General features: G+C 36.3%; 1 protein-coding gene across 4 annotated transcripts in view; it reads right to left on the reverse strand.

Moving 5' to 3' along the window:
* Positions 1-20,491, reverse strand: part of IGF2BP3 (insulin like growth factor 2 mRNA binding protein 3) — an 86,065-nt gene that overhangs the window by 16,221 nt on the left and 49,353 nt on the right. For all 4 annotated transcript variants that reach the window (XM_032237150.1, XM_032237148.1, XM_032237149.1 and 1 more), the window contains 6 exons: positions 18,399-18,450; positions 18,247-18,310; positions 14,031-14,315; positions 12,639-12,773; positions 10,675-10,797; positions 5,158-5,293 (listed from right to left, as the gene is read on the reverse strand). In XM_032237150.1, the coding sequence (XP_032093041.1) occupies positions 5,158-5,293; positions 10,675-10,797; positions 12,639-12,773; positions 14,031-14,315; positions 18,247-18,310; positions 18,399-18,450 (795 nt within the window). The remainder of the gene's footprint in view (positions 1-5,157; positions 5,294-10,674; positions 10,798-12,638; positions 12,774-14,030; positions 14,316-18,246; positions 18,311-18,398; positions 18,451-20,491) is intronic.

The following is a 20,491-nucleotide window of genomic DNA, read 5'->3' on the forward strand; positions in this document are numbered from 1 at the left end:
TAACTCGTCTTTCAATTTGGATGTCATATTTTAACCAGCATTTTAGTCTTTGTCATATTTATCTTTAAACACGCTACTTTCTGTCAATTCCTTGATAAGTTTCATACCAGACTTCATAGGATCCTCTAACACAAACACTAGATCGTCCGCAAAAGCCTGTAATTGAATTGTTCCTTTTTAATTTCTAGTCCCTTTATCTGTTCCTATTCCTTCCTTTGTATAGTCTCGGTTTTCTCTATATAATTGTTCATAGAACTCTTGGGTAATCCTTTTCTTTTCCTCTAGTTGATAGCAGATCTCACCTTTTTCATCTTGTAGTTTATTGATCCAGTTCTCTTCTGCTTCCTCAGCCTATAGGATAGGCATTGCCCCGGTTTATTTGCATTCTCAAAGAAATTTTCTTTTGATTTTTTTTATAGACTGCCAATTTTGCTTTTTCAAATATAGCCAATTCATGTTTAATCAGTTCCATACTTCCTTTTATACTTCTATTTTGTGGTTTCTTTTGAAGTTCATTCTCTTAAGTTTCTATACCTTTCTTTCAACTCTCTTATTTTTTTATTCTTATTTTTTTCTTCCTAGCTGTAGCCGATATGGTGACCCCTCTTATATATGCCTTAGTTGTACCCCATAGGTTTTGTATGGATGTGCCTCCTGGCCAGTTTTCTTTGAAGAAAAATCTCAATTCCTGATTAACTCTTTTAACATATTCCTGATCCTTTAGGATTGTTATATTGAATAAGAAACGATCACTGCCCTTTTGTTTTTTCCATGTAATCCTCATAGGATTATGGTCAGCCCATAAATTGGCTTCTGTGTCTATCTCCTTTACTTCCGAGATTAACTCCATCGACATCCAGACTATATCTATCCTTGACCAGGATTCATGTCTATTCGAGTAAAAGGCTGTCCCTCCGAATATCTTTCTCGCCATACATCATAGATATTTAATTCTTTGGCCATTTGGAAGAATGACCTGGGCAAAATTCTCCTAGCTCCTTTTCTCCTCTTTCCACTTTTATAGTCCCACTTCTGGTCAACTATAGCATTGAAATCACCCATTAAACAGACATTTTCGTTTCCCATCTCTTGAATAATGCTATGTAGTCTATAATAAAATTTTCCCTGACCTTTATTAGGTGCAGATGTTACAACCAGTAACACCTTTTTTTTGGTTTAACATTATTTCTACAATTAATATTCTCCCCTCCTCATCATGATAAATTAATTTAGTCTGGATCGTGTCTTTAACATATAGTGCTATTCCTCTTTTCTTTTGATCAGCTAATGCCATGTACAGTTTACCTAATGTAGGATATTCCAAGGTCTGGATCTGTCGTTTAGTTATATGAACCTCTTGCAATCCAATTATATCGTAATTCAAACATTTTAGTTTATTAAAGGTTGCTTTCCTTTTTGGGGGCAGGTTTAGACCATTGATATTCAATGATAGAATCTTGATTTCTCCTGACATGATTCTATGTGTGTTTAGGTCGTGTGCTTCTTGTTGCCATTATCTCTCTCACTTCTCTTGGTTCTTCCCCTTTTTTCTCTAAAACAACTTCTTTCTCCTTTATTGCCTCCGCTAGTTCCTTTTCTCTTCTTATCTGTGCCCTGAGTCCTTGCATCTTTGTTTCCAATAGTTCTCCTTCGTCTTCCTCAATCTCCTGCCCAACCAGATTATTGTAGAAATCTTCCACTTGTTCCACCATGTCTATTCTGAATCTTCTATCTCTCCAAGTTACCAGTATACCCTCCGGCATCAACCATCTGAAGTTAATTTCGTATTAATTCAGCACAGATGTTAAAAATTGGTAGGGCCTTCTTAGTTCTCTGATTCTCCTCAGTACCTGTTTTAGGACTGTTAATTGTTGTTGATTATGTATTGTCGGATCGTCTCTTGTTCTATACAGCACCGCATTGCGTATTGACTTTTTAACGAACTTTAAATGGACTTCCCTCGGGAGATTGTTCTTTTTTGCGTAGTTTGTCTGGATTCTATATGTCTCATCGATCTCACTTGCCATCTCATCCTTTCCTATTCCCAAAGCCTTTGTCATAAGGTCTGCCATCATATCTGGTAAATTCTCACCTTTTTCTTCCTTTACATTCTGAAACTGTAGAAATTGGGCCACTTTCTCCGATTCTAAGGTAAGGACCGTTAACTCTAGTTCTTCGTTTGCCTGGATAAGCCTATAACTCAGCACCTCCATTTTTTCTCCTCCTTCTCCATCCTTCCTTCTATTACGTTTATTTGTTGGTTTTTATTGATCTGTTCCTGGAACTTCTCAAATTTATCATCCATCTTCTGGATCCTCTCCTTTAGATCTATCATTTTTTATTTCTTATTTCTCCGATATCCTTTTTCAGTTCTAGATGATTTTTAGCTATTGTCTCTTGCATAGTTTGTAATATCATCTGAAGCTCCTTGGTTGAATTAGATGTTTCTCTCTGGAGCATATCCTCAGAGGATCTTTGGTTCGAAGGACTGGCAGCTGCTAGAGACAGCTGGAATGCTGGCTTCCTCGCCGTGCCAGTTTTTGTTAGATTTGTAACACTTGTCTTTTTTTTTGAAGAATTGGATCCCTAATTTAGATATTTTCCAGAACTCCAACTTTCTTCTCCCACTCGTAACTTCCTCCAGTCTTTCTTTCTTTCTTCCTTCCTTCCTTCCTTCCTGCCTTCTTCCCTCTCCCTCTCCTCCCTTTCCCTCTTCCTCTACTCGATAATCAATTTAAAGGACTATTAAGGGGTAGTATGATCTATATATCAATAGATTCGTAAATTATAAGAAAACAATTATAGGATAGAAAGAGAATGAGAGACTTGTCAATATATATGTATGTATGTATGTATGTATGTATGTATGTATGTATGTATGTTATATTTGTGCTGATAAATAAATAAAGGGAGACTAGTATAGATCTATTTCAAGCTATTTAGTTCTCATCAGCTAGCCATACCCTTACTGGGAATCGAGCCTGTGCTGTATTGTCTCTAAGGCAGATGTGTTAACCATTGAGCCACAGAGCTCGACTCCTTATCAGCCAGCCAGTCAGGGTGAAAGGTATCTATTTAGATTTTACAACCCCCGGTATGCCCAAATATGGGAGGAAAATCACTACTTCCATTCTCTGTCCTTCGGCTCGTCACAAGAGACCATCCAGACAGAAACCCAATATTTTTTACTGTTGCCTTTTTGTTACATTTGTTATATTTGTGCTGATAAATAAATATTGTATTGCCTCTAAGGCACATCTGCCTTAGAGGCAATAGAGCACAGGCTCGATTCCCAGTAAGGGTATGGCTAGCTGATGAGAGCTAAATAGCTTGAAATAGATCTATACTAGTCTCCCTTTGTTTATTTATCAGCACAAATATAACAAATGTAACAAAAAGGCAACAGTAAAAAATATTGGGTTTCTGTCTGGATGTTCTCTTGTGACGAGCCGAAGGACAGAGAATGGAAGTAGTGATCTTCCTCCCATATCTGGGCATACCAGGGGTTGTAAAATCTATATATCTATATATATATCTCTCTCTCTCTATATATATATATATATATGACATAATATTCCTATATTTCTATCAATCTATTCTATTAACCTAAGAGTACATTCTAAGAGTGAATTCCTTATAATTATTGATTATATTATAATCAAACCATCTGAATTAATCAATACTAATGCCATTAATCAATACTAATGCCAATAATGTCAAAAATGGTAAAATTAATAATCTTATAGCAATAACAATACCAATGACAATAACAATATGTTCCTTTGATAGTAGTCTTATAACATTAATTCCTAACCTTTAAGTCCAACCTTACATATGACCCTCCTGAATTAAGTGATTATATAAATATTCTGAGTCCCCTTGGTCCGGTAAATCTTCTTTCTCTCTCTCTGATTGTTTCTTTTAATAATGTCCAAATATTAACATCAATGTTCTCCAATAGGTCTCCTGTTATCTATGGGGTATAGTCACCAAAAGTTTTGTTTTCTCTTAAGGTATACCATAATTGGGGGGGGGGGGTTCCAGATTTCGTCATTGAAGTCATTCTTCCACAAGCTAACCAGATACAGACTAACAAGATACAGGTGCTATGAGTAAGCTTTTTTCCTTCTTCAGGCCTTCAATATTGTTAGCTCATTTCCCCCTGAAGGTATCCATGTTATCAGAGTTATTTACAGCTGGCCTTTGTTGTGTTAACTAATTAAGTTTAGATTCAGCTCCTCAGACAGTTCAGAGAAAAAAAGAAAAATGTCTCCAGCCTGTCTCCAGTATTCCTATCACTGCTACAAAGAGGAGGATGGAAGGGGGAAAAAACCACCCCACTCCTTCTTTGAGCCCCTTAGTTTCTTGAGCTGTTTTGGAATAAAAATACCTTCCACCAAGATCAAGAATCTGATAATCCACTTGCGACTCCTGCAGCTTCTCTGTAATAAATCCTCGCTTACTTTGAACTGCTATCAGCACTCTGGGACGGCCTTTACAGATCGCCCTCTTCCACACCTGGGGTTATGAAGGAAATTTCAAGCGCAGGCCATGAACTGCCATCTTATGGTCCTGCCAAACCAACCTTCTCTTCGGATTTCCCTACAGGAAATCATCGGTTTACAAGTGTCTTTCAAGAAACCCCTCCGGACACCAGACCCAGCTGCTCTTCATGGAGCTCTCCGTTCAAGCAGCCATTCGTGCTGGCAGCTAACCCCGCCTCTCCATAATCAATGTATTAATGTGACCCATTCATACAGCTATGTCTTTTTTTCTGATTCAGGTATTAGCCTGAAAAGACATGCCTTTAAAGAAAAGCTGCACTTACATGCACATATTTTCAAATAACCTCTTTCAAATTATTTTCAAAGATTTTAAGTCTACCTCAGTAATGTAATCAGGAATATATAAAATTTTACTTTTGACATTAAAATAGAAATAGGCAGGCAAGGCTTTTCTAAGATGATCAGTTGGGCTCTCCAACTGTGAATAGGAATAGGTGGCTGGTACCTATTTTGATTTCTCTTATTGGATTTTTTCCAGTAGAAAGGACAAAATATAAACTTTTTCCCCCTGAAACTGATTTAGTTCTACTGTAATACTTTGGACAAATACTTTAAAAATTAGCAAATTTACACTGATAAGAAATGTACTTACATTCATAGCAGCAATATCATTTTCATATGACTCCCTGATTTTCTTCATTATTTCCTCCTCAGCCTTGGCACATGTATCAATACTGCCTTTAACTGTAATGGTTCGTTCTGGATTATATAGTGTCAAGTCCTGCAATCTTCATAGCAAAAAGAAGTGAACAGATATGCATATAATAGCTAATATACGAAGCTGAAAATGAAATTAATTATTCTTCAAATAAACTTAAACTTATAGTTCTTCAGATAAACAGTAGACAAAGCTTCAGAATATACAAATTCTAAATGTATCATTAGCAACTCAGATTCAAGAATGCCTGACCATCAGCCAATCCATTTTCATGAGTGATATAGTCAACTAGCTTGCCAGTCATTTAGCAAAATATGGTTAGGAGTCATGTGGAGATATGGATTGGTTGAGAAGACAAGCTTATAGTAGTATGCAAGAAGCCAGTAGGATGTAGCCTCCCTTTTAACGTCTTCTACCTTCAGAAGATAATGTTCAACAATTGTTTCTATTCATATTCTTCTAAATCTGATTATTTCAGTGAAAATGTTGTATTCATATATATATTAAAAACCTCATATTTAATTTCTCGCCATATTGTTCAGTTTTTAACATTTTAAGCTATATGTACTATTACAGCTGTTTCAGGGACAAAGGGCTTCACTGTTCAATTCATGTTATTGATATAAGCAATTTATTGCAAAATTGAACAAATCCAGAAATGTATACAATTAAAAAATAATCAAAACCTGAGTCTTTTGACTATAAAATGCACTAGAATAAAATTACTTTTTCTCCTTCACAAATATATGGATCCTAATCATGTTCCATCTAGCATGCAAACACAGACAGACATACACATAACAATTATTAAAACAGACTGGACACAAAATGTATCTTAACTACAACATACTAGCCAATTCAAATGATGCTACCTGTTACAGCTTTTCTATTTTTAAAAAAACCCTCCCTCACAAAAGTGAGGATCAACAGTTCTCTGTGCTATGGACTTACAAGAGGGGAGAAAACTTGTGACACCCCTGTCTTTCCAGATGCAGACCTTTAAAATGTATAGTTTAAATCATTTCAGCATCCCTGTGGAGTTTACCACCGAATACTGGACTTACTGCAGAATGTTTCATGGAGAGTTCCTCCTCCCATGTACTTGGAAGCAAAGCTGATCTTACTAGATTTCCTGCCTCAGGAGGTGGGAGGGAGTTCCCACCCAGTTTGAGAGCTGTAGTCCATTGGGTGCCATAAAAAAAATTAAGAAAACTGCACTGAAGTGTTTTCTTTTATTATCCGACAACTCCAACAAAGAAACATAAGAGGAACAATGCAGAGAAATGGAGAACAAAACAAAAGATTGGGGGGGGGGATTCTGAGGGGCATAGGAAGCTGTGATAAAGAAAGATGATCTCTTAATAATTTTCAGTAGCCCCCAAAACTGAGATCGGTGGCAATAGGTTGATCTCCTTTCTTTCAAAAATGTTGGCAAACACTGCTCCTTAACTGATGTATCATCAGTATCTACTGCTACAACTTCCTACAGAATTATGCACAACGATGTGAAAATGATTTCAGAAACATCTGAACACAGTATGGCCGTACATGTATTCCTAAAGGATGATGCACTGATGTCTCAGACATCCACCCCTTAAGACATGGATGTTTGCAGATACCTTTAGCTCAAGTTATTCTTCACTGGTAAGTACAATGTCATTCCTGACCCACAACACAATGAAGCCAACAATTACGTAAAGCGAAATATATCTCCACCCAATCCCAATAGTTTGGATACTTATATAAGCATCCAATCTTTTCTTCTTCGAATATCAAGACAGAAGCAAGATAGACAGTTAATACCCAGAAGCACGTTATTTTAGCATAAAATATGAACAGATGTTTCCCAACAACTATTTTATTTTTAAATTACTTACACTTGTAAAACAGTGTATCTTTTTGCATCTGTAAAAAAAAAAAAGCAGATTCCATCTCCAATTCTATGAGCCAATGCAACTATGTCAAGAATCAACCCCCAAGCAACTTAAGAACAAAGTGAAGGAGGACTCTGCAGTCGATGTGAAATCTCAATACCATAAACCTTAGTAACATATGCATAGTATGCATTCAGGCAACAGCCATTTCTCTGAAACACAATTACACTGGGAAATCTGAAGAATCCCTACTGGCAAACATAAAGTACTGTTCCCTGTGGGCTACCAGCAACCTCTGACATTCCTTTCCTTGGAATTAAACCATGAATACCCAATGAAACAGAGCGACTAGAGTAGTGACTAGAGAAGCGTTTGACCCTCCTTGATCCTTTTCACATTTGAATTGGAGGCATTCAAGTAGATTTTTGTTGCCTAGCTTTCTATTTTCTCAGAGGGAAATACTCTACTTAACCCAAACAAGAAATGCAGCATTCCTTCTCTGCCTATTCCCAATACTGAGAAAAACTGTTCCACAAACTATTATTTTTCTGATATAGAAAAAATCATTTAATTGCATGGTAAGCATATCAGAAATGGGGAATGATCCTTTCAAAATCAGATGCAGAACTCTTAAGTGGAATGAGATCTCTCTTCATGAATGAGTAAAATGCATAAGAGATACAATACCCCTATTGATAGTTTCATATTGTGAGATTATGATAACATTGCAGGCATTTCACTACACATGGGATTATAGCTGAGAAAGCTACATTATGGTCTTTCAAACTGGTACTAAATACTTCTCTACTGAGGTTGCTAAGACCCTGGAAATATGCTACATTGAGGGAATAAGACTACTTCTTAAAAAAAACGATATAAATCTGGAAAATAAAGGTGAAATCTCATTCATCAGCTCCATTCTAATATGACTCAGAAATTACAAGACCTTAAAGGTGATTATGAAATTTGAATCATAGTCAAACTGAGTCAAAGTTCACTAACACTGAAGAAAAACAGCAGCTGTTATTTTCCCTGAGATTTATGTAAGAGAATATCACCAATTACTGTTAACTTCATTGTGGCTGATAAAAAAACATCAACAAAAAACCACATACAGCACTGAAATAAAAATATTTAAGAGACAATAAATTGTTAAAATAGTAAACAATTACAAATATAGATGCACATGACATTGAAAAAACGTTTTGTGAATGAAGAGTTTTTGGCTTAGACATTTGGCCAGTTCATTTGCACTATTTGGTTTTGCACTTCAGTTAAGACAAATTCTAGTATTGTAAGGCCTTGTCCCGCTTTCCACTTAATCTTCCCCAACATAGTCTGTGCACCAGCCCACCCTCTAATTTTGCTAGCTCCTTCCTTTTTCCTAGCCACCAACATGCTTTAATTAAAATGTGGTTTACCTAACAGGCTTATTTGCTCCTTTCTTATTTTTCCTTCTTTCTCCTTAACTACCAATATGGGCCACTCCTGAAGTTGCTTTTTCGGCCCTCTTATTTCTGGGCATCTAAACTGGTGTTCCATGGCTCAAATGTTTTGCAAAGCTTAAATTAAAAAGCTGTTTGAAACCTGACCTTTCTTTGCCCTAAGAAAAACCTAATGCTTAAGGAGCAGCTGACAATCTCAGTCCCAATGTCACAAGTTTTTTGGGAAAGCAGTGAAGGACATGGCTTCGCTAAGGGCACTATGCAGCTCCCAAGTAGAACAGAGTAGCAAGGCACTTTGTACCACAGAGCTCTTGTGAAGCTCATCTTTCAGCATCCATAAAGCGCTTGGGATGCCCCCCCCCCCATGTTCTTTCACTGATTCTCTCCTATTCAAATGCACTATCTCTACCTGCTGTCTGCCAAAAAGCAAACCTTCAATTGCTTTACTCTCTCCTGCCCCAAAGTCCCTTCAGTGCTTGCCCGGCCTTTTCCCCCTTTCACATACCAACTACCACTCCTATTCTCCACTTGTCCACCTGAAAAAAAAAAGCTATCAAACAATTTCTTTGGGCAACCCCCGCTATTTTCTGAATATGCTGTATGTTAAGTGTATTTAAGGCTACTGACAGATTGATTTCGATATGCATTCTCCACTGTATTTTTGCCTGCTTACTCTCTTCTAATCCATTTCTCTCCAAAGAATATAAATACAAACCTTAATTCCCTTCTTGTAAATTATCTGTGGGAGTAATCATTCTAAAGGACAGGAGAATAATTAGGAGGCAAACAAAAGCTAAGGTGTATCATTTTCAAGACAGAAAGCAAAATGTGGTGATGTGGTCTGTCACTTGGCAACTGTTTCAGTGTGACTGGGTTGCCAGTTCCAACTATAGTTGCTAAATGAGGCAACCTATCTTTATCTCTGATGACAAACTAAGAGCAGGTATGAATAACAGTCAAGAAATTGTCAAATTCTTCTTTGAACCTGTATGTGTTTTGCCTGTTTTACTTTCTTTCAAAAGGTCCAAATTACAAGCAACAGGGTGAAGAATATGCAGGTGCAACAGGTATGATGGATTACTAATATTTTGTCCTTTTTATAACTACCATGAAATCTTAGAAATAAGCTCTGTTCAGTGCTCTATCACATTCACTTCTGATTTTACTACCACCATCACACTAGATACCTTTTCACTCATTTCATTTTCCTCAATTCTACGGAAACCCAGGAACTGCTTGGTATCAGAAACTAGGAAGAGGCCTTACTGAAACAACTTCATCAGCACATTTTTTTCTTCTGCCATAGATTACAGAAACTGGCTTAGGTAACCGATGGAACTTTCTGCCAGAGACCAGGAAAATCTCCAAGTGGTTTCTGGAATCCTTCTGAATCCTTTTGCAATAGACTATTCTAAAGAGCCTGACTTCCATGCAGAAGTCCTGATCTTTTCATCTGTAATTTGATAAGGAAGTGATCGGACCACAATAAAACATGGATGTCAGTGTCCTTCATCTTCAGATAATATCTCATCTGCTCCAAAGTAAAGACCAGCTCCACTGTGCCTTGCCATGTGTTCAAGGGATGCAATTACTTGCAATAAACCCCATGATCCCCATGGAGGCTATGAATTCACAAGAGCCTTCCTCAGAACGTGGAAGTTGAAGTAACCAAAGATTAAAAGCTTCAGGAACTCTAAACTAGTGCAAAGAAATTCCATATTAATAGAAGTAGTATTGATAAATATGAAATTTGATAATATACAAATGAGAATGTCATGAAATTCTACTCAAATTTAGAGACAATAGAATGCAATGCATTGGAAACATTAATATCTCTTGGGAATTCTGTAACATTTTTCAAATGTAATATATTGAACTGCATATCTTAGAAACATATATAGAAATATATTAATCTATATTTGCATTTATATGCATAAAAGGTTTATGGTATAACATGACGTTTCTATGCAAAGAAAATATATTATCACATAGACATAACCTAACGGAATTAGCAATTCTGTGAATGCAGTTAATACTTTTTTTTAAAACCCTTATGGCAGTTAGTAATTCTAACAAATATAGCATTTTAAGATTGACTTGTTGCATACTTCTTTAAAAGACCAAATACTTACGGAGATATTGTTATTTTAGTGTCAGTATCCTGTTCAATTTTTTTCAAATTCCGTCCCTCTTTACCAATGAGTCGGCCAACAAAATTATTATGTGCCAGTATCTTCAAAGGAATGTCGTCTGTGCTGTAAACATTTCAGACAGATGTATAAATGAAGGTCATATAATTTATCAATCACAAATTAAGAAGCAGAGTCATTTTTCCATGATCAAGTTCATATAGTTTATTATATAATCAAGAAATTCTCAAACTATCCTGGAAAATTAAATTTCCCCAAGAATAAAAGTTGAAGCTTTACGCCTATCATTTCCAAAGAGCTTTGAGTATACTTACCTTTATATATGATCATTGAGGACACAATTGCTGATTTTTTATCTAGGGACACGTTTGAAATAAGATTTAGTTTTAAAAATACCATGTGTTTGCTGGAAATATACTACAGTTTTTCCATTTTAATTAGACTGGGTTTTTTCATACTTTGACTCCAAAGCAAATTTATTCTTCGTTTAATCAGATTTCTTGTGTTTCTATGGGGACAAGCTTTATCAGTTGTTCTTCATATTATTTCCTATCTCTAATAATAAGTTCTGACTTCTTTTATGTTCACTAATTATAATCTGTCTAGGACACCATCTTATCACAGTTGAGGGAAAAAGAGAATGCATTTAGTACTGTCCCACAATAACTAGATGAGCTGTTTGATTATGAATTATCTCCTTTACTACTGTATTAACATGAAGTTAGAAATGAAAGCATTATACTGTGGTTATTTTACAGCTGAAAGATTGGTGAAAGCAAGGTTATTTCCTAGGCCAATGTGACTTTAAATCTTCAATGAAATAGTCAGTGACATAATAAAACTAGACCATTTAAAATTGCTTTCTTTTTTAAAATTTGCAGTAACTTCAACTATTACTAACACTTCTACTATGTTTCAATTCTTACTGTTAAATTTATACAACAATTAAGATTATTTTTGGATACTATTTGCGATTGCTATATTGAGAAGCACTCTTTGCTTATATGTATTTCAATTGCTAGTTTGAAATGTTAGAAATTTATTTGAAATTCTAGTTTCATTTTTCCACATCAGTATTTACATATATCTCTATAGATGTATTTTAACTGTGCAAAATATGCTTAAGAAATAGCTAACTTATATCCCTCTTTTGTCTAACTCTTTTCTTCAACATATATAGACAGGATTAAGATCTAATATTCCTTTATACATAATAGGTTTGCCATAGTTAAGAACTGGTGGTCCTCAACTTACAACAGTTCATTTAGTGACTAAAGTGACCTCTAGTAAGTAAATGAACTCACAACAGTTCATTTAGACCAGGAGTAGTCAATTTTTTTATACCTACCGCCCACTTTTGTATCTCTGTTAGTAGTAAAATTTTCTAACTGCCTACTGGTTCCACAGTAATGGTATTTATAAAGTAGGGAAGTAACTTTACTTTATAAAATTTATAAATCAGAGTTACAGCAAACCCCTACCGCCCACCATGAAAGCTGGAATGCCCACTAGTGGGTGGTAGGGACCAGGTTGACTACCACTGATTTAGACACTGAAAAAAGGGAGTTAATCCTTTTTCACACTTAACAATTGTTTCAGCATCCACATGATCAAAATTCAGGCAGTTGGAAAGTGGCTCACATTTATGACAGTTGCAGTGTCCCGGGGTTATGTGATCCTCTTTTGTGACTTTCTGACCAGTAATGTCAATGGGGAAGCCAGATTTATTTAATTTAATTTATTTATTAGTCACCGTGTGACTAATTTAACAATTGAAGTGCTTCACTTAACAATTGTGTCAAGGAAAGTTTCAAAATAGGCCAAAGTCATTTAACAAATTCTCACTTAGCAACATAAAACATAAAAACTGTGGTCATAACTCAATGATTACTTATATTTGAGACAGGCTGGCAGGCAGGCAGACTTACTAAAACACCTTTACTCACAATTTAGTGTCTTGAGCTTCCTTTTGCATTATTTCCATGATAATTTTACAAGCAGTTGAGCATCCTTCTGGAGTAGAATGGATTGTGATTGGTTTTTCAGCAGCTCCTGCATTTTCTTTACGATGAATATCAATCCTAAAAAGAAGGGGGGGAAATGTAAAAATATTTGTGATTTTCAAAATCTGAGTCTATTGAAAATAAACCAATAGAACCAAATTCAAATGTGATGACTGTCAGATTAATGCATTTTCATTAATTATCATAACACATTCAGTTCAATCCATTTGGTCTTGTTGTTTAACCTCATTTAGCTTGCATCTGCCATGCTGAATATGCATACAGAAGATGTTTCCTTTGAGGGATTAAACCAAGTCCCCAAGAGAGTAATTTATACATATTTTTATCCAATCAAATTTTAGACAAAGTCCTTCTGAAATTGAGCTTGGTTCCATGGAAATGATTTGCCAGTATTTTATTTGGGGATTTTTCCCCCCCTAGAAGCCCTGTAACTTACAAATGACCTATTATATTCACCCTTTTAAAGATCAGCCACAATAACTCATATTCACCTATTGTTATAAGATCTGATTACCAGAACTACTACATTAATTCAATGCCATTTTCAGACCTACAACTCTGTGATTTAACATATTTCAGTTCAGTGAAGTACAAGACATTATGCCTGGCTTTCAAACAACCCCAAAATTCACTCAAAAATGGATGTCAAAATAAGTAATAAAGTACAAATATCTGCAATCTATGAATACAGCTAAAAAAACAGACTGCTGTTTTATTTGTTTCAACAAGTAGTACAATGAAATGCAAAGTCTTCATTGGACATTCTTCAATGCAAAAATACTACATCTCTATATTGGCCTTATTCAGATTCCATTCTGCCAGATTATAGTTTTGATAATTGGAAACATCTCACAGACATCTACCAAACAATTAAGTTAAATATTATTAAATTTAAATAACAGAGATGGGCAAAAATGTCAAATGTAGCCAAATCAGTAATAACACAGTCTTTCTAAACATGATGTCTGATCGAAGACTGAGCTGTGAATGACCCTAATGTTTTCTTCCTTTCCATCCTCTTGAGTACCTGACTCCTTAATATCTAGATTGGGGAAATATAGATGCAAGAGAATATACTGAGATGTGACACATTCTAATGTTTATCTGGATTCATAAATGTAAGAACTCTTAATAGCACTACAACCCAGTTAGCACCATCTCTGTTGAACCAAATACTCATGAAGCAAGATCATACAAAGTCAGTCTTCTTTTCCAATTAAAAATTATAAGTATACTAAATGTAACAATGTAATGCTTTAAATTATAATAAAAATTAATAACAATTGGTAACAAAAACTTCATATAGTGACTTACTTTGACTGTGTCTGCTTTGTGATGTTTCTGATTGTGGCCCCTTCTTTTCCAATAATAGCTCCTACAAACTGGGTTGGAACAAGTATCCGTAATGGAACATCAGACTGTGGTTTCTGTCTTGTTGCTGCACCTGGAGAACCTTGTCTAGGAGGACCTCTCTGCCCAAATCCACGTCTACCTTGAGAGTGCTGCTGAGGAGGTGGTTGGGCTGCCATTTCATCAGGAATATATGCAACTTTTAATGAATAGTTTTCAAGCTGGAATCCGTTCAACTTTTCTATTGCTCTGTATAAGTTTACGAAGAAAGTAAGTTATTGCAGATGAAGCAGCAGAACAGAAATCCAATCAATTATGGTATAGCATTTCATTGGGAATGGTAAGCTGTCCCATCTGGCTCACAAAATCATAATTAACCCTTTTCTTTATGCCTAAAAATTAGCTCCTTCCTTCCTCATGGGGAAATGCCTTAAGATGACTCAAAAGAAGTATTAATAGCAAAATAAAGCAGAATTGCTCTGAAGTTCTGCCTTTTTCCTATTTCCCTAGAGCAAAACGTACTTTGGGAGCCAGCATCTCAAAGTGTTCCCAATTCTAAAGTATTTTGAGTGCTGGCTTTTGAAGAGCCACATTTAACTTCTTTCTCTTTACAAATAGGCATAAGTTGGCAAAAAAGAGCCCCTTAGAAAGGAAGATGTGATTGGCTGGAATCTTAAAACTGCTTATCATTGGCAGATAGGCAACATGATAAGAGGAAAGGACTTTGACCCTAATTCATGACATTATAAATAAAAGGAAAAGAACTGGATTTTGGGCTGGATCCTATTCTCCATCAAGAAATTCAAATTTCAAATATAGGTAGTCCTCAGTTAATGACTATCCTGTTTAACGATTATTTGAATTTACAACAGAGCTTAAAAAGCAGGTTTACAACTGGTACTTGAACTTACAATGGTTGAAACTTCCCCCTGGTCATGATTCAGGCACTTGGCAATTGGTGCACATTTCTGACCTTTGAAGTGTCCCACAGTTATATGATCACACCATTTGTGACTTTCACAGGTGGCTTCCAACAAGGCAAGTCAATGGGGAAGCCAGCAGTTAGTCACAAGTTGTGGTTATGTAAGCATGCTTAACAACTATGGGTGATTTACTTAACGACCACAGAACTCATGTTGTAAGTTGGACAAGGTCACGTTTCACTTAGGAACAACAACAAAGCAGAGTTGCCAATCAGCTGTGATCATTAAAAGATAAATTATCTGTAAGTTAGTTGCCTAAATTTGAATCGTCATTCTTTCACCTTCCTTTCTGCTTTTTCCTTCATATTATATGACTGTTTAGACAACCAATCTGAAGGTAAGGTTTTATTGCATTCTCTTAAGAAAAGCCTTTGCATTTTAATCCTAACTACAAATCCTGCATGAACAGGAACGGGAAGAGATTTTTCCCCCTTGTCTCCCTTCTCCAAATCACCAAGTTTTAGAAAAACCTATATACAATTAAAATATCCAATACAACATCTCTCAACTCAAACATGAGTTTCTAACAAAGTTCCCGGTTTATATTATCATGGGTCTATTTAAACCATTTGTCTTCCTAACAGAATAATTCCTGCTTCCTCCATAACTCATTTTTGAATCAGTGTGGCAATGTATTATAACAATACTTCACTCATATCAAACTCATTTCAAACGAGAGGACTAATACAAGGGCAAACTGTCTTGGCAAATTTGGTCTTTCCCCCTTTTTCTACTTACATGCAGCTGTTCATGAACTACACCTGGCAGCCTGGAGGCAAGTGTTACTCATTTAGGCAAATATCTAATTACAATAATGTATAAATTAATTGAAATTATCAATCGGTTAGTATTGACCAATTTGTTAACATTTAAAAAGTCATGGTACATTTGAAACCTAACTAACCAAACAACTGGTTCACCTTTCTTACATGAAAAGTGAATTTAAAATAATAGTGTGACTTTAAAATCATAGTACACTACCAAAAAAATAATTAAATATCTGTGGTTCAGTATTAAAGCTTTAATCCATATGCATGTACATGCACCTACATAAGTATTTCCCAGAGACAAAAGATAGAACCCAATGTGAACTGCAGCTTACTTCAAAATTGCACCCTTATGAGAGGTATGTGTACTGAAAGCAAGGTCTAGTAAAGAATTTTTAACAGGTAAACTGTTCTGATACTACATTGTTCATCTAACTCTTACAACACACAATTCTAAGAGCCTTATTTCTATAACGGCTCTTTGTAAATTGTCAATAGCACTAAATGATTGAGCAAAACCAAGTATAAATGTGTAGAGACTCATACAGAAAAAAGGAACTAAATTATTAATTTCAGAACTAAATTATTAATTTCAGTTAGCCACTAGGTGGCACAGAATTCCATTTTAATATTTTCATTTTGTAGTGGAATTGACACCAGATTTGCCAAACAAATGTAGACATCAAAATACTACAAGACATAAAAACTGTGAAAAAAATATACCCAAATACTTTATATAGCTATCTCTACATATCTACATTTGTAATTGTATGGTATTCTTTGATGCAGCATTGGGTCAATATCATTTTTTTTGAAAAATTAATGTATCCTTTCTATAATTATCACCCAAAATAGGTAGCCCTTGATTTACAACCAGTCACTTAGTGCTTAAGAAAAAGGGCACTTGTCTATGGATATGCTCAATCATCTAGGCTGTGGTTGTCCCAAAGGAGTTTTTTTCCAAAAGGTAACTGGACATTCTTGGTGTTTTCTTTAAAAATTTTCATGCCTCACTGAAGTTTTTCAATTCAGAAATTTGGGGGACTTATGACCTGGATCTAAAGTTACAACAGTTCTTTCCCTCACAGTGTTCACATGACCAGAGTCATGATACTCAGCAACATGGCTGCATTTATGTCCATCTGCAGCATTCCAGAGTCATGTGATCGTGTTTTATTTCAGCCATAACTTCAGGCAGGGGTCATAAGTCCCTTTGTTCAGTACCATTCATAATTTCAAATGATCACTGAAGAAACATTTGTAAGCTGAGGACTACCTGTATACTGTAAAATAGTGTCTCCTCACTATGATTTTAAGAAAGTATTTTTGACTTTGCAAAAATAGGGCAGGGCATGTAGACAGATATAACTTTTACTGTTGCCTACTGCTGTAGAATTTGCTTCTACTAGAGTGATAGCCAATTCTGAACTGTGGTCATTTTATACCAGATTGTACACAAAGAGCTCTACCTAGTAGAAGTCCAGTTTCCTCTATTAATGTGTGCATCTGTGGCAGAAAAGATTTTAAAATAGAAATTCCAGCAAATTTTAAATAAACCATTGCAAACATAAAATAGCAAATAAAGGATGATAAAGGATGAATGGGTTTTTTTAACTTCTACACCGATCTGATATATTGGCATTTCTGCATTTACTTTCATGATTTGGTTTTACAATGTTTTTAATTTTACATGCCACGTTGAATCTTTTTTTGATCAGGTGGCCTTATAATTCTAATGAAGTGTCAGCAAATATTCAGATGAAGATTTCATTGCTTCCAATTCTGCAGTCTTGAAATATTTAACAAGAAACTGAAAAAGACTTGCATATAATAATAATAATAATAATAATAAAGTAAACCCAGGATTAAATAGGTGTCAAATTGGAATGTGTGGGGGTGTATATTATATAAACAAGAAGAAATACCCGTTTCCGACAAATGCCAACAGCTTTCAATTGCTTTAAGACATTATAAGTTTTCCAAAGTTTGATTTTCTTACTATTAAAAAGAAATTCTATGAGTGTTCATCTAGACTCAAATCCTTCTATAGTTATCTTCAATCTGGGCATTTTTCACTTACACGGGTCAACTCTTCTCAAGAGGACATCTGGTCAGACACATCAAGAAACTAAATACACCAATTAACAGGGAACTGTTTGATGTTAAATCACCTTACTCGGTCATAAAAGTTTACAAGTGCAATTCCCCAGTGCAACTAGATATGTTCCTATTCAAAAGGTAATCCAACTAAACTCAACATGCAGGGTTACATATAAGCAGTTGGGTGAAGAGTGTAACCTTAGTATTTTGATTTTAAAAAGCAAATATAAAATAAATGACAAATAAGAGACTGTATCAAACGTTAATACATAAGAGAAAAACAATTTTAAAGATAGGAAAAAAACTAAAAATAAATAAATGAGGACTTACTGCCTGGCCTGGTCCTTATTGGCGTATGTTACATTTACTACTGCAGTCTCTGTGTCAGTATTCACTAGAACAAAAAAGGATGTATTGAAAAAAATAAATTAAAACTTCCTTTGATTATTTCCTTTAAACAAACTATTTGAATATTACACCACCTTGTTCACAGGTTTCCACAGTTCCATACTGTGCCAGCAAACCATCTAGGACCTAATAAAGAGAAACAAAGTGCAATGTAAACTTTACACAAGTTATACAAATGTATATAATAAACTTCCAGCATAATATATATAAATCCCAATTACGTTTATGTCTTACAAAGTTAGTAACAGATTTTTCTTAATTTGATAATCTTTATTGCTGAATGTGAAACCTCCACATTCAATTTGATCCCCAGGAATTAAATGAATTTGTTAATAGCAAATTGTACGGAGTTACTTCTGAGGACAGATTAGATAGGTAGATAGATAATATCCATAATAATTTATCTTACTTCATTTTGTTTTAAATGCATACTGAATAAAACTTTATCCTATTCAAGATTTAAACGAAATTAAAGGGACTGCAAAGATTTCAGAATAAACTGTAATATGTTACATACAATTAAACACAGAGCATTATAGTTACTTTTCTTCATTGCAAAAAAGGCTTGAGACTTAAATCAGCACATATTAAAACAGGCTAATTACTATAATTTTCTTCAAAATCAAAATAAAACCATGCTTATTTAGAAAAATGGTTGACTCAAATAAATGCAATATTAAAAATAATTTAACTGTTCCTATTATGGTGAAGAATTTAATAGATAATAGATTTTTAATAATAGATAGACCGTTGGCTTACCTGAACGGTCGTTCTCGGGGCACTGCGAAGAGAGCCCAAATGCTGGGTTAACACAGCCTATCTGCCCTTGGACTGAGTGATGTTTTTCTTGACCACGCCTCCCTTTGCCTGCACATGCTCAATTCGAAAACGAAGGAACCGTCCTGTAATCAATTACAGTCAATACAGCCACATCGTTCAATACTAACACCCGGGTGGGTTTGGGCTCTCTTCGCAGTGCCCCGAGAACGACCGTTCAGGTAAGCCAACGGTCTTTCTCCAGTGCACTGCTCAGAGAGCCCAAATGCTGGGACATGCCCAAGCTATTGAGTCCCAGGGTGGGGAAGCGCCGAAGCCTCTGGCATTTCAGCCACTCTTTGTAATACTCTTCTGCCAAAGGAGGCTGAGGCTGAGGCAAAGGTGTCAATCTTATAGTTTCTAATAAAGGCCGTGGGGGAAGCCCAGGTGGCCGCTCTACAAATGTCTAGGATAGAGGCCTGGGTTGCCCAGGCTGCAGACGCTGCAGCACTCCTGGTGGAGTGAGCGGTGATTCGTCTCGGAGCCGTCTTGCCCTGGTGCTCATATGCCAGTTTGATGCAAGCACGTAGCCAATGTCCCACAGTGTGAGAGGAGACCTTGCGGCCCAGGGACGCAGGGAGGAAGGAGACAAAGAAAGCCTCTGACCGGCGGTAGTCCTTTGTTCTCTTTACATACGTGCGCACGGCCCGTCTCACGTCCAGCTTGTGCCACTCACGCTCCTTAGGGTGAGAAGGATGGGGACAGAAGTTGGGCAAAATAAGTTCTTGAGTCCTGTGAAACAGGGAGTTAATTTTCGGAGCAAATGACGGATCAAGTCTCAATATTACTCTGTCCGGGTGAACTACGCACAAATCCTCCCTGACAGAGAGCGCAGCAAGCTCGGCTACCCTGCGAGCGGATGTAATGGCCACCAGGAAAGCGGTTTTGATGGTGAGGTAGCGCAGACTGGTCTTTTTTAAAGGCTCAAATGGGGCTTTGGTCAGGGCCTTAAGCACAAATGGAAGATCCCATGACGGATACCGGTGAACAGTTGGAGGGCTGATGTTCGCTGCTCCCTTGAGAAAGCTCTTGATCTGGGGGAGCTGACTCAGCGAGCGAGAGGAGCCCTTTGCCAGGATGGTAGACAACGCTGCAACCTGGCGTCTGAGGGTGCTGACTGCAAGGCCCTTATCCAGACCCTCTTGCAAAAAGTCTAGGGTCTGGGGGATCGAGGCTGAGGAGGCCTCTATGTTCCTAGTTTTGCACCACCGTGAGAAGGCGGCCCAGGTGGCATTGTAGATTCTAGTCGTAGAGGGCTTCCTGGACGCTTGGATTGTTCGAATGACCTGGTCAGAGAATTTTTGCTTTCTCAGGAGCTCCCCTTCAAGTGCCAAACGGCTAGCTGCAGCCA

Source organism: Thamnophis elegans, chromosome Z (assembly GCF_009769535.1).
Source record: "Thamnophis elegans isolate rThaEle1 chromosome Z, rThaEle1.pri, whole genome shotgun sequence".
NCBI lineage: Eukaryota > Metazoa > Chordata > Lepidosauria > Squamata > Colubridae > Thamnophis > Thamnophis elegans.